Source organism: Trachinotus anak, unplaced genomic scaffold, assembly GCF_046630095.1.
Source record: "Trachinotus anak isolate AG129_WGS33_773 ecotype Australia unplaced genomic scaffold, CSIRO_AGI_Tana_v1 ptg000026l, whole genome shotgun sequence".
NCBI lineage: Eukaryota > Metazoa > Chordata > Actinopteri > Carangiformes > Carangidae > Trachinotus > Trachinotus anak.
The window spans coordinates 13,671,703-13,698,247 of NW_027273877.1; the positions used below are offsets into that span (position 1 = coordinate 13,671,703).

A 26,545-nucleotide genomic window follows, 5' to 3' on the forward strand; every position below is an offset into this window, starting at 1 on the left:
TTTGATTGATTAACTATGATTGTGAAAAAGTAATGAGCTGTAATCCAACATTTATTTCCATAATTCTGCACTGATATAATTTGACCTGATTCCATGCATCAAGGAAGAGTTTTCATTCATGTTCTCATACAAACACAGCAGAACAGTAATACTATCCTCCTCCACAATATCAAAATACAAACATTAGAACTGGCTGCTCAGTTCAAACACAAATCAAAAAATACATTCATTATCATGACATAAGGATTTTTACATGTCTTCCTTTTGTCTGTTTGGAAAACCAGCAGTTTCACTTAATGCATTATTTAAGGAATATAAAATACTCTCACCCTGTAGCTTCTGACCAGAGTGTCTGTGGTCAGACATGAGTATCAGAAATGCCCGATGCTGCCTAAAATACTGGATCGGGAATCATCTATGCACTGATCCAGATGTGACGTAATGTATTGATGTATTGCCACTGGCAACAATGAAGATGGATTGATTTCTGGTAAGTAACGTAATGTTAGCTGTTGGCTGAGGTCACTAACAGGTGGACCACGGTCTGGGTCCAGACCCAGATGCTGTCGTCTCAGGACTTGGTCCTATAACCTGTTACACCTGACGGATCAGTGTTTGGTATCGCCTGATACACCATTTCACAATGTCACAATGAGCAGTCACAGTGGTCCTGGCAAAAAAAAAAAAAAAGCTTTTAAAAAAAGTTTTGGGACATATGTGTTGGTCGCCCCTTTCACAGAGCTGTGATAACACTCTCTAGAAGTGTTTCTCAGTCGGGCACAGTGACTACCTGGAGTCTTGTGAGGTTTGGTGCTATTATACCATATCATCCCACACGATAGCCAGAGAAGCTGCACAAAAGTACAGAGTGAACTGTTGTTCATCAAGAAATGTGGAACATGTAATTCCTGCCAACTACAAATTGTGGTTTCCAGCACATTTATGTATAAATTACACTGAAAAAAATTTGGAGTGACATTTACTTAAAAAAAGTTAGGCAAGTTTTTCCACACAGAAAGTGCTTGTAATATTTACTCAGGCTATTTCTAAGTAACATTTACTTACTAGAACCACTTATTTTTTATGAAAAATACACAAGTAAATTGCACTGGCAATACTCACCTATAGATTGTAACTTTCACTCAGATTACCATTGCATCTATTTACAAAACCCAAGTAAACGTTGCTGATGCTTCTTTTTGTTTCTTACTCATCTTTTCTTTGTTATATTCTATCTAATTATTAAGTAATATTTATTATGAATGTATTAGTTAATATTAATCAAATTAAGTAAATATCTTTACTATTCTATTAAATAATAATTCAATATTTTCCAAAAACAAATATTTGCAGCTTAAGGGATGTTTGAAAGACACTTTTATTTCACATTCGAAATGGCATAGATATATTTAAAATATCTATAACATTATAACCACAGTGTCTGTGGTCAGACATGAGTATCAGAAATGCCCCTGATGCTGCCTAAAATACTGGATCGGGAATCATCTATGCACTGATCCTGATGTGACGTAATGTATTGATGTATTGCCACTGGCAACAATGAAGATGGATTGATTTCTGGTAAGTAACGTAATGTTAGCTGTTGGCTGAGGTCACTAACCTAATCATTACTAATTTGATCTTACCTTGTGTCATCCGTGGAGTCCAAATTAGCAGTCAGTAGGTCCTAGTCCTATGTTCTGTAAAAAAAAAACAACCAAAAAAACATATCATACATATCATATATTACAAATTATGTGTACATTATTTTGTAATATTACCTGTAGACCAGGTGTCAGGTGTCCAAAGTAGTTGCTATTATGCATACAAAGGCTGATGCTCCTCATGCACTTAAAGACTGTTGTGACTTCCTGTTCAAGTCTAAAAGGAAAACAGAAATATAATGACAAGAAGCAGTGACTCACTTTACATAGTGCTATGGTGACAATATCATCAAACAACAGAAAGTTATACTTTCTATATAATAAGTACATAACTAATAACATAACCTGCTGGTGTACTTGATGTGACATTATTGTTACACTACAGTTTACAAATGGAAAGTTATTGAAAGTAGTTCATAATAAATTTAATAAGAATAAGTGAAAACAGTTCTCCAAATTGATAGTATAGACAGCAGAAATCAACAGATATGCAACATTATGTGTGTTCAGGGTCGAAGTCAGACAGTCGGACACAGCGGTTCTGGCCAGTCGTCCTGCAGTAAGCACCGCTGCAGACGTTGGTTGAACATACATCGCTGTAAATGTGTGCGGGAATTTCCTGCATTATAAGTGTTGGTTTTGCAGGAATCAATTAAATCGTCCGCAATCCCGCGCTGAAATTCAGGCCCTGCATATATATATATGTATTTATATATATTCACATTGATATTTATATTTATTTTATATATATATATTTTTTGAAGACGTTAGTTAAGGCGGGAGGCGTGTGTTGCTTAGGCGGTCGCCAAGTGCTGGACATACCTGGTGCCAGCAAAGTTAGCTAGCTAGCTAGCAGGAAAATACACTATTTGCTAGCACTGCAGCCACCGCTGCTTTCAGTGCGGAGAAACTGACTTAAGTAGGTGAGCCAACAGGAATGTACAAAGTTTGTTTCGCTTAAAACTTACCTTCATGGTTCCATATTCACGTTCTTCCCCGTCTCAGTCAACAAAGTCCGCTAATTTATTTCAAATGTGGACCATGGACGTACAGTACGTCTGACGAAAGCCCGCTCAAATGTGGGGCGGGGCTTTGACGTCATGCTCCGAATGCAGAGAAGGTAGCCAGATTCACTGATGTCACTCAATTACATTTTACTTGGAAATATCAACTAATTAAGCCAATGAACTGGTTTAGTGAATATTACTTTGATCAAATGATTCAATTTACATACAAAACTGAGAACACATAATTACAAACAATCACCAAGTAATGCACTACATGAAAAACTGCTATTTTAAAGTAAAAGCACTGAATTCGAATTTTTTTGTAGAATTTATATAGATAATTGAAATAATAATTACAGGGCCAAAAAATCATTTTTTTCAGTGTAGATGCAGTGTGTTAATCATTGTGCTTTAGGGGTGTTAGCAGGTGTTTGTTTGAACTTTGGACAGAGTAAGGCTAGCTGTGTCCCTTCCAGTCTTTATGCTAAGCTAAGCTAACTGAACACACACAAATAATGCCTTTTTAGTTTAATGATAACAATATAACTTTTTTTTTTGGTGGTGGGGGGGGGTTAACTTGTTGATTCGCCATCTGTCTCTTTACTCTGTCCTCTTTATTCGTCCTGTTATTGTTTTCACCATGGATGTAATCTTTCAGACTGACATAGCAAACAAGTATAGCAACAGAATAAAAGCTCCTATCATTGGCTTATCACAGCAATAGGTCTTAATATGATTTAATATAGTTTTCATAGATCATTTCTCTTTAACATTTAAAAACATTGTTTATATTTTTATTTTAATTGTTTTTAGAATTACATCTTTTGCTGTTTTGCTAATTATTTATCAGCCCACTTTCAATACCGGCCCTGGCCCAAAGGTTGGAACCACTGTTCCTACAAATCAATACAGAACTGAAGTGAAGCCCATATCCAACTGACCTTATACTTCCTGTTTGTGTTACCCAAAGAATTATAGGAATTAGTAAAACACCGTGCATCCTTCATATCATTGTGTTCGGTCTAGAGATATGAATGTTCTCGCTTTTTAGTAGCTGTCTGTGAGTGTTTGTGCTCATTATAGTGATGCTGCTACCGGTGCGATGATTGGTTGCCATGGTTCTGTGTGTATCTAAATTCTTTGTCACAATGATTTATGCATCAGGGAAAGGTAAGAACAGTCCCTTTGCCTTTTGCTGTATCTTTCTACTTTCCCTTGCTCATAGAGGTCAGCGGCTGCTTGATTGGTCAGTGTGGTTCCATAACAGACATTTACAGCATTTTCTTCAGCGTCTGTGATTGTGATCTATCATCCCTCCATTTTGTTGCTTACACAGCCAGTCATTACAGCTCGACCTTGGGGAGGCAAAGGCCTCAGGGTTGACCTTGAACCATTTAGTCTGTGTGTGTAACCTTTGAGAACTGATGCACGCAAACACACACAAGTGTGTCTTTGTGTCCTGCATTGTGAGGGTCAGTCCATCATCAACCCTGGCTTTATTTCTGCTCTCCACAACAGAGATGATGAAATGTTACACATCCCTCGCTCGAGCCGCCGCGGGCTCCGGGATCATTTGGAAGATGCGGTGGGCAATCTGTCACTGTCGCTTATTCACCCGCCGCTGCACGCAGGACACAGACACATGCCTGATGCACACACGCGTTCCAGTTCCCTTAGTGTCACATGTTACCGGAGTGTGTTCATATGTGTGTTTGACACCTACGCGGGCGCGTCAGCTTGTTAAGGTTTCCCATCATGTATCACTCATGCATCAGCCGCTGTAATAACAGCCATGTTTTATTACTGCTGTTGTCTTATATCTTCCTTTCATGGCTCTGTTGGGAGCCAAAGCGGCAACATCTCTGAGTAAAGCACATGATCCTTTTACACACAGTGAGCGAGTCAATCATAAGAGACTCAGAGGTGATGTATTGTACTCTGTGAAATGTGTCTTTCACTCTGTGTGTGATATATTTTGTGTAGATTACACAGATACCTGAGCTGTGAAATGTACTGTATAGGTGTAGCATGAGAAAGTTTTATTAGCAAAATATTTTGTTAGTTTTAAAGCTCCACCCAGTCTAAAGGTAGATGTCCATGTGTTTGTGATTATAAAGCAGGTCTAGGTTCTATATTAATACTGTGAAAGTATCAAAGCCTCAGTCCACAGAGAAATGCACACAGCCTGTATTCAGAAACTGAGCCTTAAAACCAGCCGTCAGGACTTCTGGAACTTTGTGATGTCACAACAAAGCAGTCACTGCCCTCAGCCACGCCCCAAGCCCCGCCCACCTGGATCCACCATCCAACCTTGCAGGATTTGGTTTCTCTGAGTGTTTACCTGAAATCTGCTATATTTTGATTGGATCACTCAGAAAACAGTCAGCCAATCAGAAGAGAGCCTCAGATCCTCTCTTCTGATTGGCTGACTGACCTGTTGTAACTGCACCTCCAGAGAGAGGCCTGAGAGAGGAGATGTAAAACTACACTGGTGGTTTTTGGTTCTTAAAACAATATATCTTCTGATGGAGAGCTTCAGATAAAACACTGGAGCCTTTAATGCTGTAGAAGACTGGATGAAATGTGTGGCTGATGTTAGCCTGAGCCTGTACATACAAGAGGGGCATTTGATCTAATTTGATCTGCTGTCATTGCAATAGAGATTTCCAATTAAGCCTAATTACATTAACAAGTTTACAGAAGAATCTGTGAAGACCACAGCTTCCTTGTGCCTAATGCAACGTGGCTCCACGTGGTGAGGAGCTGCCTGAACAAGCGAGGAACTTCATAAAGACGGAGAGGGTTCAAGAGCATCTACTGAACAGAAGCAGAAACAATGCGGCAGCAGTGGCTCAGACATGTTAGAAATGTCAAACAACCTTTTGCATTTAGAAAGAGACGGTAGGAACTTCTGAGTCAGCACAAGGATTATCTGTGGAAACGGGTGTTTCAGTGACTGATCAGACAGTGACATGAAGTCCAAGAAGAAAACCAGCGCTCACAAACCCGCAGATGAAACCTTGACAAAGAGCATGGAAAGAAGCCTGATGAATGTTGGTCACGTCTGGGGCTGCCACAGTGACTGCAGAGTGCCGAGTGTGAAGCATGAAGGTGGGAGTGAGCAGATGTGGAGCTGCGTGAGAGCAAAAGGTGGAGGAGGATGACATTTATAGATGACAGTGTGAATGCAGGTTCGGACCCAGACACTGAATGAAAAGAGTCTGAAGACGCTTTGCACGTGACAGTGATCCCAAACACACTGAAGAAATCACACGAGGGTTCGGAAAGAAGAAAACAGTGAAAACTATGATCAAGTCTGTACCTGGACTTCAATCCAATAGAAATAAAGGAAGGCAGAGAAACCAAACCCAGATCTGTGTCAGACTGTTATCATCCAGGTCCAGGAGGATCAAAACTACTGGTGGACATACAGAGTATTAAAAATAAAAGAATGGAATCTCACTAATGAAGGTGAACTGACTTTAGTTGCAGTTGCTGTTGAAATATGAACCTTTGGCTCAAAACAAAGTTGTCAGTGCACCTTCCTGTCTCTGACTGTTTTCATCTCTACTTACTTAGCAGTGGCTCCCAACCTGTGGGCCTGGACCCACTGGTGGGCCACGAAGGTATTGCAAGTCGGCCGGCAAATCATTTAGAAAAGGTATGCTACAATTTTGGTGAAAAGATGTAATTAAAAAAAAGTGATTTTAAATGTTTTGAAACAAAATGATCTTATATAAATATTAAAATGTTTAAAAAGCTAATTTCATTAAAAACGATTTTCTCATATCATGGCCTATAACTGTGATATCCCAGTGATAGGTACTTTTATGTTGCTGCTGGACCACATCATAAACTTGTTTGCTATCTCAGTCAGATTGTTCGCTAAAAGATTACATCCATGTCCAAAACTGGAGAATCAAAGTGGATAGCTGGTTAGCAATAGGGAGAATTAAAAGAGTCAAAGGACAGATGGTGAATCGACGAGTGATCTCAAACAAAAAAAGAATAATGTACCCTCGTGACTTTAAAATGGAAAGCGCTCTGAGAATTAAGCAGCATTTGGCCTCTGTGTTGTTACAGGGTCAGATGTGGGCCGCCAGTGTCTTTGAGATTTTCAACATGAGTTGGAAAAGGTTGCAAACCGATGCAAAAGGGGCAAATTTAGAGAGAATGAAGGTCATGTAGAACAAAGCCCCCTTTTGGTCTTGCAGTGTACGTCCTCCACGCGACCAGAGTTTAAGATTTTTTTTAACCTGTGCTTTTACCCTTTTTATTGCTTTTACTGCTAGTGTCTCTGATTTCTTATAAATATTTAGTGCAGAGCTCAGACGCTGAAACAGTGTTAATGGTGAATGTGGAAGCAGCGTGGCACATATTTGAAAGAGCACACACATGCACACACACCTGTCATAAAGAAGCGAAAGAATAATAATACAGTATGTCGGAACAGTGGTAAATCTACAGTCTGATGGGGCCCCAGGCAAAACATTGCCAGGGGGGCCCCTCCAATCAGCGTTCATCACCATTATGTAATAATGTTTGTCTTCTTTAACTCTGAGATTGTGCAAACAGATGAGGTGAGGCATAGAAATATACATACGGTAAAGAGTAAAAGAGTGTGTTGACAGCTGTTTATACAGAACCATAGCAGCTCCTTATCGTAACTTTGATGCCTCTCCTTCCCCTGTTGAAGCCTGTGTAGAGCTACTGCAAGGTTGTGGGAGGTCGATGCCAACTCGCTCATGTTCTGACATCTCTGGAGATTCGGCGCTGCACACAAATCCCGTGTTTGGCGTCTTCACATCTTAGCAGCTGTGCTGTTTTTGTTGTTGGCTTCTTTTAAGCCATGATGTTAAATATTTAGCACAGTAGACCCACACTAAAGCACCTCGGATTCAGTGGAGTGGATTTGGCCTCTTCACCGCATTACCATATATCACACAGGGCATGTGAGCGGGAAAAAAGAACTGAACAATCACAGCAGGTAAACTTCTCATTAAGAAATAGGTTAAGAGAAATGTTGAACATGCATCCATCCTGAAGCTATTCCTGGGTAAAATGACATGACGACACATTGTATCACATGTAGCTAATTAACATTAACTCCTTAATGGCTGAGAAGACAAGAGAAAGGATGTACACTTAAGGTCAAAATTATTAGCCCCCTTTATGAAATCAGACAAAACCCTTAACCTTTCCATGCAAATGACTACTTAAAGTGTTTATAGTTTAATTGCTTCCAAAAGAACTGAAAAAATCTCTACTAAGCTTGATTAAGATATTTTACTGATGTGCTGAATTGAAACAAGAAAAAACAAGTATGACAAGGCCAAAATTATTAGCCCTCTGACAATTAATAGTCAATAGTATAACCTTTTTGACTAACAACTGACATGTTACCTTTTATGGTAGTTCTTAACTAGGTTGGCACATGTCTTGTGAGGGATCTTTGAAATTGTTCCAGTTCATCCAAATTGCGTGGATTTTGAGCATGGGCATGAACCTTGAGCTCCCACCACAGGTTCTCAATAGGATTGAGATCTGGGCTGGTATGATTCGGGTCATTGTCTTGCTGGAAGACCCAGCGGTGACCTAAAGCAAGAGAGGCAGCAGATTTCTTTACATTATTTTTCAAAATGTCAACTTAATCTTCTTTTTCATGATCCCATGCACCCGAACAAGGTTCCCTGCACCTGAGGCAGCTAAACAACCCTACAGCATTATGCTCCCACCTCCATATTTTACTGTGGGAACTGTTTTTTTACGGTTGAAGGCCAAACAAATGCAGCATTCATGTGCCCAAACAGCTCAAGTTTAGTCTCATAAGACAAAAGGACAGACTTCCAAAACTCATCCCTGTGTTTCAAATGTTCATGGGCAAACTTCAATCTGGCTTTGATGTGCCTCTGTGTGAGCAATGGAGTTTTTCTGGGTTATTTACCTGGAAGCCCACTACGATGAAGAGCCCTCACAACAGTGAAACATCAAGTCCAAAAGAGGCCAATCCAGCAACTATCATCTTAGCTGAGATCCAGGGATTCTTGTTGACATCTCTTACTATTTTCCTCTCCAAAGTTTTGGAGATCTTACACTTCCAACCATACCCAGGTTTGTTTTTAACAGAGTTTGTCTCCTTGTGCTTTGCAATGATGCAACGCACAGCTGTTCTAGACACTGCAAAAGGCTTGGAGATGGCAGAGGCCCTTCCCCCTTCAGATGAGCATCCACTATGTTCTTTCTGAGTTCCAGACTGATTTCTTAACTTTTTGGCGTGATGAAATTATTTCTTACTTCTTAACAGGAGTAGTCCCTCTCAATCAAGTGTTTTAAGTGCTACTAGCCCTGTTCACTGGAGTCCCTTAAGTAGAGTTCAGTGCTTATTGATTGCTCAGGTGTTGTTTGAAAGCTGATTGATTGCTCAGGTGATTTGAAAGTAAAAAATCACATGGGGGCTAAAATGACCCCCTTAATTTTCACTACATTTGATATAGAGCAAACCTGAAGATTTTACATTCCCAAATGTACCAAATAGAGGCCTTAACATTGATGAATGTTTGACTATGCACGGTTTAATGAATGATGCAAACATTGGGCAGAATTTTAGGGAAATGTTCCATAGTTCACTGGGGGCTAATGATTTTGACCTTAACTGTGGCACACACATGCACACATGTAGCTGATTGTTAGTTTCAATTATTTGAATCCCCCAGTTAAACTTCCGCTTATCATCACAATAATTTAAGTTCCTTAACTTCATAGTTTTTTTTACCTTAGACTTACTGGGCATTTTTGGGGGGTGGGTACAGGCATCAAAGGGCCAGATTCAAACCTGACCTGCCACAACAAATGCTCAGCTTCGATATACGGTATGTGCTTCACCAGGTGAGCTACCGGTGCGCTCCATCATTTTCATAGTTCAGAATCGGAGCTGTGTTTCACTCCACACAAAATCGGACTGTATATTTTATTAATCAAATTCAGCCATGTTATCTGCAGGCTGCAGGTCCACTCACAGTCTTCTCCATTGGGTGTTTAAAGGTGAAAACATGGTAGCTGCATCAAACAGTCCACTGCGTCTTGAACTGAATCCCAGTTCATTTCACATGGGTAACAGATTCTCAGAGCTGGAGAAACAACAACTCCATGGATAGTTTCTTTTTTTCATGGCATCATCTGTGTAAAATTACCACTGAGCATGCGTTAGTAAGACATCATTGGTTTTACTGTACAGCTAATAATTCTGAAATGGTTTCTCTGGTGGACACTCAGTCAGACTGTCAGACACGCTGTCGTCACCTCAGTGTCAGATGCTTGCAAAGTTACTGAGCTGAACAAGCCACGAGTCAAACAGGGCAGAGCTGTGTGTTGATGGTGTAATTTAAAGGAAAAGCTTCTGTTCTCTGTTCTCCACCCTAAACCCTTCCTGGTAGAAGAGTGTTTACACCAGCAAAGATCGTTATTAGACCAGTATCAGAGGGAGATTGCGACTCTTCTGCAGCTACTGTTTGCAGCTACATGGATGCTTTGGATAATGGGTTAACATGGTGTATAAATAAAGCTGACCGGAGTTGAGGGTGAAGTCAGGTGTAGAGGGGTAAGTTCAGGTTTACAAAAGTAAGCTCAAGGCCAGAATTTTAAGTGTAAGATACAAGTTGAGGAAATGTAAGTTGGCTGTATTTCTTCCTCTACTGTTAGAACAACAGGAAGTTATATGTGCATCCAGTGGAAGCCAGTTTAGACTGAGAGAAAACGACAATGTTGTAATATCACTGATGTCTCATGTCTAAGAGATGGGTCTGTTAAAATCTCAGTTGCAATCTGAATTGCCACCTTGTCTGATGTTATTAAAGTCTGTTTGTGTGAGACCTGTCAACAAAATAATTTACAGGTACATGTTGTGTATTAATTTTAATACAGGTTATTACAAATAGCCATCTGTAATGGTCACATATAATGGTGGCTCTTCTGTTTTTTTGTTGGTTTTTTTTGAGATGCAACACGGATCTTATTTGCTTTTCATTGGCTGGTTTAAAGTGTGGTCGAGCAGATTATTGACGTGCAAACAGCTGAATAAAGGCTTTTCTACATGTGCTTATGTTTAACCGTGGGAATGTAGATCAGGCTTTTGCACATGAGGCCAGTTGCGATCTGCAAAACGCAACCAAATGTCGACATATCAGATGTCTATCGCTGTTTTCTCATATACAGAGTCGCCTTTTCACACATGCAGCACACAACAGAAGACTGTCTGTACTCACCTTTTGGAAATACTTGGTCTGGTATATGCGAGGAGTAGGCTAGGTCTGATATTTGATAAAATAGAATATCATGATATTAGTATTTATGATAGCATCTACTGCCCTGTTGCAGAGTCTAACCCTCACTTCACTGCGTTGCTTACTGTACATTGTACCTTGGCATGTGACAAATGAAATGTTGAACTGCTGTTGAGAGGCAACGCTGCTTTTATTTTGGAGGAGCTGGCCTGACAGAGGTGGTCCATTGGCTTAATGTGGTGGCAGGTAGCATGAAACGAATCCACAACATATAAAAGACTCAGTGGAAGGTGGAAGGAAGGCAGCACCTCTGTGACCCGCTGTGACCTGAGGGAGTCTGGATTCTTAAGTACACACTTGTTATCAGCAGCTCCAAGCTAAGCTAAGCTAAATGAGGCTAGCACAACACCAAGCTGGAAGGTGACAAGGACTGTGACAGTCGGTTTCTTGCATGCAAATTTACATCATATTGAAATATGTCATGTGAGTTCGAAACAGGTTTGCATGTTGCTGCAAAGGGAGAAGGAACTAAAGGAAGTGAACAGCATATCAACCTCTCACTCCTTTATTTATATATATTAATCCATATGTTATGTGTACCTGAACCCGCAATAATATCAAATTTCGCAATATTTGATAAGATAGAACATTGTGATATTTGGCTGAACTGCGTTGAGATGTTAAATTTTGGATATCATCCAAGCATAGTGAGGGGTGGTGCCTGGGCAGAGCATGAAGGAGGCAGGATAGAAATGTCACCAACACGCCCATTCACTCCATTCACACATGGGCTCAGTCAGACATTACCCAGACTTTACACCAGGGAGCTGACAGGTCAAAGACTGTTTAGTGTCCTCAGGGAAATGTCTGGATAAGTCCAGGGTTTCAGAGCATGTACATTTCCATTGGACTGCCAGCAGAGGTTCAACTAGAACTATATGGCTGTGATTGTCTACTTTCATTAGAGTGTTGACTCATCTCTATACATCAAACATCAGTGCGGTAAATGTAGATAACAGAGCAGGCAACCCCACGGGGTAAAATCACGTCTGATCTTTGCCCATAAAGAAATTATCCTTGTGATTACGAGTGCCTGTGAACCCATCTGAAGCATAGCAGGGCACCGCTCAGTCAGGCTCCTCTCATGGGCAGCCACTCATTGTAGAGGCGTCCTTATTGAACTGCTGTCCACAGCCAGCAGCGCTGTTTGCAGCCAAACAAGGCCTGGCTTCTCTCCAAATCACAGCACGCAGGCATCGGCTGCTGTCACCTCGCCACCGCACGCTGCTCTAAGGGGGCTGACTGTGTCTGTGTTAGTGGGCCAGTTGTTTTTGAGGTGTGTGCGCGTGCGTGTGTGTGTATCTGTGCACAGCAAACACACACAGTTTACAGCTCTGGCCTCACCCCACATCCCCTTTGTCTTGTCTCATTCGACGGCACTGATTCGGGTACACAGTGAATCCAGATTCTGCTGGCTGTGATGAATCTTGCATGAGTTTGGGTGCAGGCCTGAGGACAGGTTGTAAATCTTCCATGGCACCCTTTGAAGCGGGGGACTAGCAGGTGCTGCGTCTCCTTGCAGTTTGAGCCAGAGGGAAGTGAAGTCAGGAGACCAGCCGTCGTCGCTGGGAACCAACGTTGAAGGCTTCATACTGTATGTGTGACAGTTTGAAGAAGTGACACATCCCTTTCTTCTTTATTTCAAACAAGGCTGCTTATTACTTCAATCCAAGCAAAACCTTGCTAAATTAAAGAGTGGTATTTAAACTGAAATTATATTGCATGTTATGTTTTCCTGCAGGTCTACTCTGAGTCACATCATGTGCTCTCCTCACAAAAGAAAACTCTGGATCAGAATCAGAGAATGTGTGTTTATGATGGTCTGGTTTTTCCTTTGAATAGGGAAAATTAAATAATGTCAATGGTAGTCATACAGTCTATCGTTGGTTTCTTCAAATTGCTTTTTTTCTTGACTTTGGATAAGCCCTTCACGTTGACAGTGTCTGAATTTCACTGACTGGTTGTGTCTTTTTTGGCAGTGTCTTAAGTCCTTGTGTAAAGCCTGAGGAGGCTTTGCAGTCCAGCGCCACAGGAGATAACAGATCTGAAGTTCTTAAAATAAAAATGCACAACCTCCCCATCTGTCAGTGAAGCCTATCTGGACAAAGCTCTGTTGTCACAGAGGTGAAGGAGAGCAACTGCAGCCGTCTTGCTCCCGCAAGGTTTTAATGTCATGTGACATGGTGACATTTTGCAGCGCTGGTGAAAATCTGGCCAAATAACCAGCATGCATCGTGTTAAAGGTCCCATATTTTTACACTTCTAGTGTTATCTGAAGTGTTGATCTCCATCAGAAGATATATCTGTGATTTTAAGAACCAAAAACCATCTCAGTGTAGTTTGACATCTCCTCTCTGGAGCTTGAGTAACAGCAGATCAGTGAGCCAATCTGAAGAGAGGATCTGACTCTCTCTTCTGATTGGCTCACTGACTGTTCTCTGAGTGACCCAATAAAAATAAAGCAGATTTCAGGTAAACCAAATCCTTTAAGGTTTGATGGTGGGTTGGCTGAAGGCGGTGACTGCTTTGTTGTGACATCACAAAGTTCCTGAAGTCCTGACAGTGACTTCATTAGATGTGTGTCATTGTTCACTCAGTTAGTATTTTGTTGTATTATTGTCAACAGTAAGAAATGTGTAGTGTAATGCCTCTGAGTATATTTTCCCCATCAGACTCCAGTTCTGCTTTCACCACTAGAGCATCATTGTGTTATATAAATGGTAAATAGTGCACTCACTAAGCACTTTACAATGGAAACCACTGACACACACATAGCACTTTTCTACCACACACACACACTAATGATACATCAGGGGCAATCTGGGCTTCAGTATCTTGCCCAAGGACACTTTGAAACAACATGGACTGGAGGAGCTGGGAATCGAACCACTGACCTTCCAATAAGTTAACAACCTGCTCTTTCTCCTGAGAGAGACCCTGCGCTGCTGGTGTTGTTGTGTCTGTCTTTGTTGGTAGAGTGTAGTGATAAATGTTGGAGCATAAAGTTGTTGCCTTTGTTTATGTATCTGATTCTTTGTTGGTTCTGCTGCTTAAGTGCAGGTTCATTAGTTTGTTATAGAAACTGAACTGATCGCCAAGAGAAACAGTTTTATTCGTGCTGTTATTTTGACTCTGAGATTATCACTGGTTGAATAATTAAAGTGGTTCTGCATGATAATTTTGATGAACTCCATATTTCCTAAAATTGAGCTAATTTTCCCTACAGCAGCTTTAAAAACTGCCTCAGCAGTGCTAATGTTTGACCTTCAGTCAACAATGAAAGTGATTTTTTCCCCCTTTTTTCCTGTTTACATCAGTGCGTGCCGTTTCACTGATGTGCTATGAATGTGGGTTATGAGGGTTTCTGTTGGTGTCAGGTGGTTAAACTCTGTTCTCCCTCTTAAATGTTGGTAAAGTGAGTTTCAGTGGCTTTACCTTATTACATTTTTATGAGGCTTTGTTGCTTCGTGGCTGCCTGTTTAACAAGCAGAACACTTCCTCTTAGTGTGACAGCCACTGTTGGGAAATGCTTTTTGGCCATAGTCAGCAGTCCTACGATACTGATGCTGCTGTGTCTCTCAGTTGAGGCAGAAATGTGGGCACTGGTATGTTTCTACAAGTCACATCTCAGTCATCAATACAAAATTCAAATGTAATGTACATATTTAGCATTAAAACGTCATCTGTAAGCCAGGTAACAAATCTGGTTACAATCTAGCTTGCTTTTTACCATGACACATGCAATACAACGGTCCACATGGCCAACTCACCTGGAACACCTACAGTATCAGACACGTTTGTCCATGCATCGTATTTTTAATCTTAAGTCCATATAAGCAAACACAGACATGTTGTAAGGCACAGGGGGAAATCCACCACTGCAATTATCAACTTGCCCATTGTGCTTGGGAACAAATGTTTGATGGGAGCAAAAGTTTCCATGGTTGTGTTCTCTCGTGTCCTCTAGAGCTGAGCACTTCTATATTCTCATTGGTTGCTGAAAACCATGTCATTATCATAAAGTCGTGGGTGTCAGTTTTTCTGATGTTGTCCAAGACACTCTGCCAACGGGCAGATCATCACTGCTCACCACCAAGAGACACTGGCTCACATAGAAAATGAATGACTTCCAGTCACACTTAAATGCCTTTGAAGGGAGCCTGTCTGAAAGTATGCACTGTATTGACAACTATACAAGTCTTTGAATCTACATTACAAAGACTAGCGAGAGACTTGTTGTAGTTGGAGAGAGATTGAGCGGGCATTGGGATGGAGCCAGGAGGAGGCTGTGATGGCAGGCTTCTTGCTTCCACTTCAGGGGTCTCAATTCAGAACAGGTATAAAGGTATTTTTGCCTTTAGATGTGGTCGGACCTAACATTGTCTGGCCTTGTTCAGGAGAAGCATAGCCTTTAAATTTTCGGCATCTTTCTTCATCTTCACTGGAAGCATCAGAATCAGACAGATGCTACAACAGCTTGTTACTTCTTCTGTGACGGCAGGTGTTAAAGTTGCTTGAACAACCTTGTTCCTATTGCTGCTGCTATTTCAGCAGAAGTGCTGCCATTATCACAGGAGGGAAAACCTGGTAATGTCCTTTACCACTGCAGAAGCTTAAAACATGATGTAATGCACGGTGGTACTAATTTCAAGTTCCAGGTACTTCCAAGGGTTTCGGCAGTGCTGTTGATCTTGATTGGTTAAGGAGTTTTGAAAGTGCATCACAACAACAAACACAACGTCTGGCATCTGCCACAAGTCGAGATACAACAGACAACCGAACAGTAATGGTGACAAATTCAAAAGATGAAACAAGACTGTAGAAAAATAAAGGATTACAATACGCACAGTTGAGTAAACTACGCCGTGGTTCGCAGAATTTGCTCAGATGACTAACACTAAAATTCTGAATCCAAGTGAACATAAAAATTATTTCACATCAGTGGTTTATTTATTCTTTCTTATTTATACCCCTGATTGGCTTCCACCAGCTCCAGCAGTGCCATCACATTGATCAGAAGTTTCTAGAGGATTCTGGAAAGTCCCAGGTTACGGGTTGTTGAGTCCCTGCAGAAGAAAAGAGCATTAAGGGCGTACTTCAACAGAATGCTTATTGATGAAGTTACTCTTGCAAGGACTAGTTAAGAAAATAGCCAGCAAACTTTCTGAATGTTTATAAAATAAAAGGTAGTCTGAAGTTTGGGACATTCCAGCAATGTCAGAATTTGTTGTTACCATCGTCAGCAGGTCTGCTTAGCCTCACTGAAAAGTTTTATTTGTACAGTTTGCATTCTGCAGCTTTCTACATGCAGCCTTCCTGTCTAGATGAACAGTTCTGAAATAGTCCAAATGATGCCCCTATCATATCAAATATCTATGACTTGTCTAGATTACTTTGTAACATGAAAGGGGTCATTGTACTGTTAAGCTTGTGATTGTTGTGATGGAAGATAAAATGACTGCATCTGTGGTAACTTCCCCGATTTTGTAAAATCCAGTCTCATAGTGCTGTAAACTGTTGTGGCATCTGATAAACCTTTAAAATCATGAATCTATCAATCAAAACAGCTTTTCTAGATCATCGCCTCAGCAACAACATGCCCACACCACAACACCCTGGCCTTTTTACTACTCTGGGTTCTGGCTCTAGTTCTGCAGAATTCTGTGTTTCTTGGAGAGAGAGATGCATTTCCCATCATCTGGCTACATGGTGTCTCAGTTATTGGGTTGCAGTCCTTGCAGGGTATATGTATCTCAGTTCATGTATTGGAGCAGACACTTAGTGTCGTCAATTCGGCTATAAATAATATTTTTTTTCTTATTCCTGTAACTTCCATTTGTAATCCACCTGAGCTATAAATCCACTGTGAGCTGCAACGCATCGGTGCCTGTTTTCATCAATTTCAATACAGCATATTGGAAGCAGATTAAAGGGTCATTTCGCTAGCTCATTGGGTAATTACCAGTTTTAATTGCTCCCAGTCAAGGGAATTAGCAAGGGCCCTCCGTTGTGCACTCTCAGTGTTTCTGCCGTCATTGTTCAACATCCTCCAGTTTCAGGCTTAGTGACATCACAGAAGTCAATTAGGGTTTAAAGAGACTCGAGGAGGCCTCTTTGTTCTACCTGAGTATTAGAGTTGAGACGAACAAAGGTCCTTAAGGCTTTCTCTGAGACTTAGCTTTTGGTTGCTTCTGTAGAGCCTTAGACTCATTGTATGGCTGTTTCCTTTCTTCACATTCAAGTGCTGTTTTCAACCACAAAGTGAAAACTGTGTTTTTACCCAATAATGAATTCACTATCCAATGTTGGCAACGACAAAAGAATCAAAGAGGCATTTCAAATTCAAGTTAAGAGCACTTTGTGGCATACTTGAAGTTAAAACAGTGGTTCTAGGGCTCACTGTGAAACACGTTCACCAATTTCAGAACTTTGGCAACCAAAGACAACAGTGTGTCTACACACCAACCAATCAAAATACAGCATGAAAAGACAAAGAACACTAATATGACATTGTATGCACCCATAGCTGTATACATGTAGATACCACATTTAAGTGAATACATCTATTGTAAGCACCTTTTTAAAATTACTTTGGAATGAGCACAATGTTATTACGAAAGGTATGACATCACAAGTGTTCTCCTATAGATCTCTATGACATCACTAGAATGCCAATATGACATCACAAGTGTTCTCCTATAGATCTCTATGACATAACTAGAATGCCAATGTAGTTTGCCATGACCAAAAAAGCTCTCACTGATGTTCTGACATTTTAATTCAGTCCTACTGCAGTACTCAGTGACATCACTACTCATGTAACTTACTGTGCCATCAGCATGTCTACTGCTGCTCACAGCGGCCTCATCAGTGTTCTACTGTAGCAGGGACTGAATCACAGAGTTATGACTTCACAAGTGTTCCACTGTAGCCTGTCTCACAAAGGCATTAGTACAGTTCTCCAATAACTCTCAATTACATCATTGTAGTTCTACTGAATGTTCTGAAGGTTCTATTCTCAGTGGCATTGCTAGAGTTCTACCATAGCTCTCGGTGATATCAACAGTGTTCTATTGTAGCTCACAGTGACATCAGCAGAGTTCTACTGTGCCTCACAGTTACATCACTTGAGTTCTACTGCTGGTCTCAGCGACATCACACGGATTCTACTACAGATCTCAGAAAAATCACTAGAGTTCTGCTGTAGGTCACAGTAAAATCACCCCATTTCTAGTTGACAAAGACCACCTAAGTTTTACTGTATCTCTCACTGACATAAACAGTGTTCTATTGTAGCTCTCACTAACACCAGTAGAGTTCTACTGTACCTCGAAATGACATTACCAGAGCTTGATTGACTCTATTGTAGCTCAAAATTACATCACTATTGTTCCAATGTAGCTCATTGTTATATCAGCTGGATTCTACTGTAGCTGTCACTTATATCACCAATAAATAAATTTCAGATTTCCACTGTGGCTCTCAGTGACATCTCAAGTGTCCCACTGTATCTCACAATGACATCACAAGACTTCTAGTAAAGTCCTCAATGATCTTTCTAAAGTTGTACTGTAGGTCACACTGAAATCACCACATCACCATTTAAACTCTCCTGTAGCTCTGAAGTAACATCACCAGTGTTTTGCTGTGACCTACACTGACATAACTAGACTTGCACTGTGCATCCAGTATTACTAGAGTTCTTCTTCAGCTCACAAAGTCTTTGCCAGTGTTCTTATGTGTCTCACAATGATCTCAGTAGAGTTCTTTGGTGGCTCTCATTTACAGTATTAGACTTCTATTGACATCACTTCACTTCTACTTCAGGGGTTTCCAACCTTTTTTCATTTGAGAGCTACTTTGAAGAAAGTGAGAGTGGCTGAGAGCTGCATGTCTTATATTACTTATATTTATTCACAGAACCTATTGAAACACTCACTCACTGAATTAAACTATTTTTTGAACATACATGTATCAAATGCTCATTTTGGGAAACATCTTAAATTCATATCAGAGTCACAGAAAACTTTAGAAAACTCTCCGCGTGTGTGTAATTGCATCCACTCTCTCGTACAGTTAGTGAGATGACAGGCACTGCATGTATCCACTCAGTTTCTCTTTTGTTGTCACTTAAATGTTCATCTGTCAGTCTTGCTCTGAATTTAGATTTGATGACATATCAGAAAAAGCTGCTTCACAAAGGTATGTAAAGCCAAATGAAGCAGATACGTTCAGGGCAGCTTGGTGAATGTTCTTATAGTCCTCTGGGTCTTCCGGGTCTAGCTGGACATAATTTTGGAGATTTATGATCTCCACCTCCACAGGATTGACACTGAACAGTTCAACCATCCACTCTTAAATCTCACCTGTCCATCTCTACCAAGGGGTTGGCAGTGAATGCAACACAGGATTCAAGTGAACCTGTCCTCAAACTTCTGCCCAGGTCACAATACGTATGGCTGTCTAACATCTTTATAACTAAGAGGAACAGCTGCAGGCTTTTAGTTTAATTTAGTGACAGTTTTGCTTTAAAAGCCTTCACAGCACTGATCATATCACATATAGTTTTGTCTTTGCCTTTCAACTGTAGGTTCAAGTGACTCAGTTTCTCTGTCACATCTGTCAGGAAGGCATGATGAAACAACCACCCATCGTCTGACAATAGGGTAGTATCCTTTTCCCTTGACTCCTTGAAAGCCTTGATTTCCCATAGCAAGAGAAAAAAAGAGCTTAAGTATATTTCCCCTGCTCAGCCATCTGACACCTGTGTGGAGGAGGAGATCACCGTAGTCAACAGACCGTTCCTCAAGAAAAATTTTTTAAGCCTATTTGTTTCGTGCATATAGCCTGCAGATGAATTATAGTCCAGGAATGTAGGAAAGTCCAGGTCTGCCTTGCAATTTGCAGTAAATCCCATGTGGTGGCCTGTCATAGCTGGGGATCTGTCTGTTGTTATGGACACAAGCTTTTCAGTTGGTATGTTTTTTTTTCATCAAAATGTTGTAATTCCTTTGGTTGGGTTCCCAGTTCCAACTGCCTCATTGCATCTACAGAAAGCACAGAGCCTGTTTTAGTACTGACCTGTAGATCAGCAATAGCAGACCTGTCCAAGTGAAATTGAAATTAACATTGACTAATGTTTGTATGAATCTGTGACTTGTAAATCTTATTCCAGTGGACATTCCCAGTGAATTCAGCTTTGAATGTTATACATCTCTACATTTCATTTTTTAATCTAACATATGGTCATGATTTCAGAAATGTTCTTGGGTGTTAAAATCAAAAAGCATATAAACGTGAGTTTTCCCCTGCTGTTACTGTGGTAATGACTGGGCAAAACAAAATGAAAGACATTGGTTCTGCAGTTGTTATACTTTCAACTGTAACACCAGCCTTGAAGCATGAAGCACAGTCATTTTACTGCATCTAATCTGTACATGTGGCTTTACTTTATTTGAGATTGATTTTTTACACCTACACAGTTACCTGAGCAACTGCTTCTTCGTCCAGCTCTGAGTCTTGTTGAATAGTTGGTATGGACTGTTCCTCCTAACCCTCAGAGCACCGAGCCCCCACGCCTTCCCTCTTCCTGTCTGCACTCTCCTGAATGTGATTATTGGATACTGAAAACTGATTAACCTCCTGGTGAAGGTTCAGCCATATTAATTTACCGCAGCTGCTGGAATGTCCTTGTTGAACATGTGCACAGATAAGTATTTCAAATGCCAATTAGCCTCATGTTTTTCATATATTCACTTGACTGGTCACAATGACAGAGTTCTGCCTCACAAATGACATCTCTTTCCAAAGACTTTAATAGAGAGGATTCACTGCAGCAGCAGCTTGTTTGTAAAGAAAAACTCTTTTCTTTGACTTCTAACAGGATACTGTTATTTCCATGTGGTTAAATCCACAAAATCTCATATTTTTCTAAAGAAATGATGACACTAATTAGTCAGACTTTATTTTTTTTTTAGTTATTCTGTAATCAGATATTTACCAATTTGAAATGATTCATTTGGACTTTATTCAAAATGTATGTACAGTTTTATGCTGTTTATTTTAAGACAGGCTCAAAACACACAATTTTCTTTTTTCTTATGTTTGCTTTTTTTGATACACAGTAGGTACCAAAAATGCCCTAACTGTAACTTGAGGATGGGTTACAACCAAACATTTTATGAAAATTAATACATTTCATGTTAGAATAGCATAGCCTACGGAAACCAAGAATGGCTGCACGCATTTATTTATTTTTTAATACCGTTATCTCAACATCACAATTAATTAGTTCATAATTTTAAAATAACAAAGCTCCTTCTCTGGAAACAGGTCCATTTATCTCATCATCTTGAGCTTGATCTCAAATTTTCAAATGTGCAATGGGCTCATCGTTGCCCCCTTGTGGCCGTTTAGCGTTAAAAGGCCAACTACAGCTGTGGTTCTCACCAACCGTCAAGAACTGTGCGTGTTTGCTGCTCTCTGGCCTCCAGGGGCAGTAATGAGCCCATTACTGTTTGGCACACTGGAGTGAGGTGAAGAAGATGCCATACTCACAAATGTACTTGGACAAGAAACACAAAGGTGAAATTTATGCTTTAGCATAAGTGTTTTTCGGTTTTACAAGGAAAAATAGTTAAGTCATGAAGACTAACTGATTTGTTTGGCAAATGTACATCCGGTTATCTGGGTACCCAATACGGAGCAGTGCATGGCTGCTTCTCTACGCTTTTCTTTGGAACCATCAGGGACTCACACTGTCGATGAGAGCGTCTGGGGCTGGTACTGGCTTATATTGTGGTGGTGGATTCGTGTCCTCTTTGCTTGTTTTACCTCAGGAACACATGAAACCTCTGAAACACCTCTAGAATTATCTTTGAACCCAACAGCAACACAGTCTTATCATCTCTCTGACGGTGTCAACAAAAACTCAACATTATTAAAATATTTACCTGTATGATCTTCCATAATTCAAGTGTGGCTTTTATTGCATCCAGCTTCTTGATATGCAGAACACTTCCGATGAGTTTGGGAGTGAAAGAACGTGTCTCACACAGTGACTGAAAATATAAACAAAGGCAATGAAGTGGGGCTACAGGGGGCAGCGTTCTTCAGATTGTAGATTAAATGGATATTTCACCTGGCAGAGGTAAACAGCACTCCTCTGAGGAATGTCAAGTTCATCACAATGAAAATGGAGATGGTGCTCCTGTTTCCCATTTTCCCCTGTTTGTTTTTGGTCTCAGCTCTGCGGCGTCTGCAGGGGTGAAATCCTGTAGACCTAATAGGCTTATAGGATAATATCACTTTGTTTTCCTCTCTGTTGTCCTTGCTCAGTGCTTGGTGTTTGAAGACGCTCCCAACGGCGTGAAGGCAGCACTGGCCGCAGGGATGCAGGTGGTGATGATTCCTGATGACAACCTAGACCCCAGCCTTACCCAGGAGGCCACACTGCGACTCAGGAGCATGGAGGAGTTTGGCCCACAGCTCTTTGGCCTGCCGGCGTACGACTGAGCCAGAAACCAAACCTAAAACCACACCATGTAACTCAGTCTTGGTGTCTCCATTCTCAGTCTTCACAGGAAACAGTGATGATTGTTTTCCTGCATGCTTTGTAAAGGAATACTGATGGTTTCTTTTGTTTCTTTTCCCAATTAATGACTCTCAATTGTTTCCTGATATATGAGATCAGCCTTGTGCCACCAACCTACTACAGCGGTAGTGAACAGAAATTCATTTGCACTGCTTAAAACATTAAAAACTTTTTCAACAACAAAGTCATACCTCATAGTGAGGGTTGGTGTTCCTGAGTTCCGTACATAGATAGTTGATGGTGAGATCTGTACAATATCAGGGACACTGTATTTAAAGTTGAACTTTTTGGATGTAATTATTAATGCTGTGAGCAGCACAAAATAAATTTCATTCACCTTCATTGTATTAGGCTGGAAACAGAAAAATCTAAACTGTATGTTCAGCAAGTGCCATTTGTAGATCATTTATTTAATTATTGTCTTTTTCATTGTCTCAAGCCTCAAATCATTTACTGTAGCTGCTCAGTAGCTCCAGTGTCATTGGCTGTCCTGCACTGTCAATCATAAATGTGCATTTTCAAATGAAGCACACGTCCATGCTGTGGCTTTGTATTGTTCATAATGTTTCCATCTACAATAGGATGCTTGAGTTTTGATTAAAATGTAGAGGTCTTACATTTTTCAGTATGCTCATTTTTTCATTGCAGATTGAAAAACATTAAGACATCCAGGTTAACAATGAACTGAATTTGATGAAAAGTTTTTTAGTGTCAAGAGCATTTGAGAGTCTCTTTATATGTGTAGTTCGGACCTGGTTCATTCTGCAATATAGTCATTTGAAAACAGATATACAGAAGATACAAAGTATGTAATGATGAATACACTAGAGTTTTGCTACCTCCACCCAACCTGAGCTTTGTGCAACAAAATGGCCCAACCCCAGACCAGAAGCGTTCTTGGGCTCATCTAGGATTTTCAGCCATTTTGTGCGTAAAGCTGCAAGCGTGGGTTGGGTTAAGGTAAGTGCTTCCCAAGAAACATGAGCCCAGTCGGCGAGATGGTGGTGCTGTAAGTAAGCCCCAAAAATCCACAACCCTCACTACATAAGTTCACCTGACTCAACCTTTGGTACACAAATCCAGCTCAGTGCTCTACGAAGAAAGCCTCCTGGACCATAAAAGTCTGGAAGACGGATTTTGAAATATTTAAAAAGTGAAGAAATTTAAATTTCTGACATCTCCTCCTAAACTGGTGGTCTGATAGGTACCAAGGTTCTTGTAGATCATCATTAGATCAAACTAATGAAAACTTGTATAAAACTTTATTATATCTTTGCGAGTTTCCAAGGTAGTGACCAATAACAAGGGGCGGAGCTGAGCAGGAACTGGGCCACAACTCAATTTAACCATTCATCATAAATCCTGGTAGATGTTTTCAGTCTGTGTTTCAGAATAGGTCTACTCTAGCATTTTGATATATCAAATAAATATCAAAAACATGTACCAAAATCGAAAGTGCCATATTGATAGGTGAAATTGGGCGTGGCCTATAATATATTTGTTCCTAACTCTAACCGAGGACTTTGAGGGCACAATTATTGAAATGCTGCAGGCTTTGTGATGGTGAAACAAGCGTGTGTTGGTCTCACTCCTTCTCCACTCTGAATTAAACCAGTCCGTGTGACTTTGCTTGGCTTCGTTAAGCCTGGAACCCACTCGTTGCTGCTCACGGCTTTAATTTTGATCAGTTGAGCTGCTTCCTTCTGTTGAGTGCCAAAGGGCTTGAACCCAGAACGGCCACTTCAGCCATATTAATGAAATGTTTTTATTCTCTCTCTGGCTGTAACAACAGTCCACAGCCAGCGCGTGTAATGTTGCAAGTAGATAACACTGCCCAGTGAGATCAGTGATGGATGAAATATAGCTTCAGGTCATTGGGTAGAGTTCAGAGCTTAAAGAGGCAGATATTGGCCACGTTTGGGCCCAAATCTTAGGAACTCTAAATCAAACTCAAAATTTAGAGCAGCTTTATTCCCCTTTGACCAGCAAAGCACCAAACCAGGTTCACACCAGGGGAAGAAACTAGGAATCAAATTCCTGCCCTTGAAATAGAGGTTCTGATTTTGCTTAAACAAACATTTTGAGGGGTTTTGTTTTTGGTAGCCTGGTGCCAGAATTAAATGCTGCATGTCATACCGCGGTAGCCATTTTTGGCTGGTCATTTGGACGCCAATCAGAAGACTCTTTGTGGTCAAAGCAGGCAGCTCGTGAACACACACACTGGATCGGTTTGTGTTGCCAAAGACACTACTCCTCTCCTCAGTGTAATCCAGTAAAGAGGCTGCGAGTTGTCCTCACTCTTTCATCTCTGCTCATGTCTGCCGCTGCACTTACTACAATTCACATGCACCCTACCGTCTTGCCGAGCAGGCTTTAACAAAGGGCCCCAGTGGAGGAGCCTGGTGCCGCAGCTCCCTCAGGCTGCTGAAATAGGATTTCACTGCACTCCCATCCACTTCCCCTCCGTGCTTTCCTGGCCCTTCATCCTCAAGGAGGGGGTAATCTCCTCAGCTGCTTTTTTTCTTTCCCTGCTCACACACTCATCGCTCTGTAGTTTTACACATCATTCACCTTGTTCTGGCCTGAAGTGTGGTTCATTTCTCTGTGTGTGTTTCAGTTAATGCGCTTAAAACAAATGTCTGAATTTGAATTTAGATTAAAATTGAAGTCGAATGAAAATAAAACCAGATCCGACACCAAAAATGACTTTCAGATTGAATCAGGCTACAGGTTATTTTCAGACATATGGCATATTTATTTCAGGCCCTTCAGATGTACAGAAAAAGCAACTCATGAATGTACAGCAGATGTGCTGCTTCATTTTTAATTTATTCAAGCAGTCCATATAAGTCATATTTCTTTAGTAAACGTGTCTCGTTCACTTCACTGACTGTATAGTCAGATGAGGACCAATTACACACAGTCACTGCAGGGTTTACGAAAATGCAATTTTAGGGAAGGAGTAATTGCATATAATGTCTTTGAAAAGACTTGAGAGGATGTGAATTCGCCCTGGGTGACATGAGCGAGAGCTGAAAGTGTTTCAATTGGAGTGAAAAATTTTAGCTTATCCCACGTCTTTAGAAATCTAAACAAGGTTCCTATTGGTCCTTAAAAGGCATTGAATACATTATCCAAGAATAAGGCAAAAACCATTGCAATTCAACATATCAAAATAATTAGTAACAACTTTTTAAAAAATGATTTACTGAGTGCCTCGTGCATTAATGTCACACAGATTGTTACAGCAGAACCAACAGCTCTCATATTTTGTTTGCAGCCAGGATTCTCAGAGCAGATGCATGGCTGAAACCGCTACCAAGCACTGTACAAGATCTGTGGGAACTTGGCATGTCGGGAATCAAGGCAGCGGAAGCCCATATGCAGAGTGAGAAACAGAAAACTGCCAAGTCAACCCGCCCACAGACGCCAATTCTGTTCTACCCATGTCTCCACCCACATCCCTGATACCAGCACCAGATCTCCAGACAGCATTCAGGTGCTCGCCGGCAGTGAAAGTAGAGGTACTCTGGTGATTGAACACAGTAAACCACCCTGTGCAGACTATCTTGATTGTATATCACATCAGTAAACCAATGTCATAACCAGTGGTACCAGGTCAGAAGTCATGGTGAAGTCAACAAAATCAGGCTGAGAAAGCGCTCTGCCTCTGAAAGGCTCCTGGCGGGATATGAAACCAGACACAACGTCATAGACCTGTCTGCAGTGGAATCCAAAGTTAGTCTTAAATTTTCTGAAAGGCATTAAAAAAGTCTTAAAAAGTCTGAGATCTAACTTTGCCCTCAGCTGTAGGAACCCTGCAACATCCAACATCCAAAAACAAGAGGGAAAAGGGAGGAGGAAGACAACCTCCTGCAACATAGCCTGTTCCTGCTGAGTTCAGGTCTTTACAGTCTGTTTGTGGTGAATAAAGGTCCTGCA

The 26,545-nt window shown here is 40.8% G+C and overlaps 1 protein-coding gene across 1 annotated transcript in view; it reads left to right on the forward strand.

Moving 5' to 3' along the window:
* pudp (pseudouridine 5'-phosphatase) overlaps window positions 1-23,217 on the forward strand; it is a 42,671-nt gene extending 19,454 nt beyond the window's left edge. The window contains exon 4 of the mRNA XM_071464817.1: window positions 22,348-23,217. Coding sequence (XP_071320918.1) covers window positions 22,348-22,524 — 177 coding nt within the window. The 3' untranslated portion in view covers window positions 22,525-23,217. The remainder of the gene's footprint in view (window positions 1-22,347) is intronic.
* The last annotated feature ends 3,328 nt before the right edge of the window (window positions 23,218-26,545 follow it).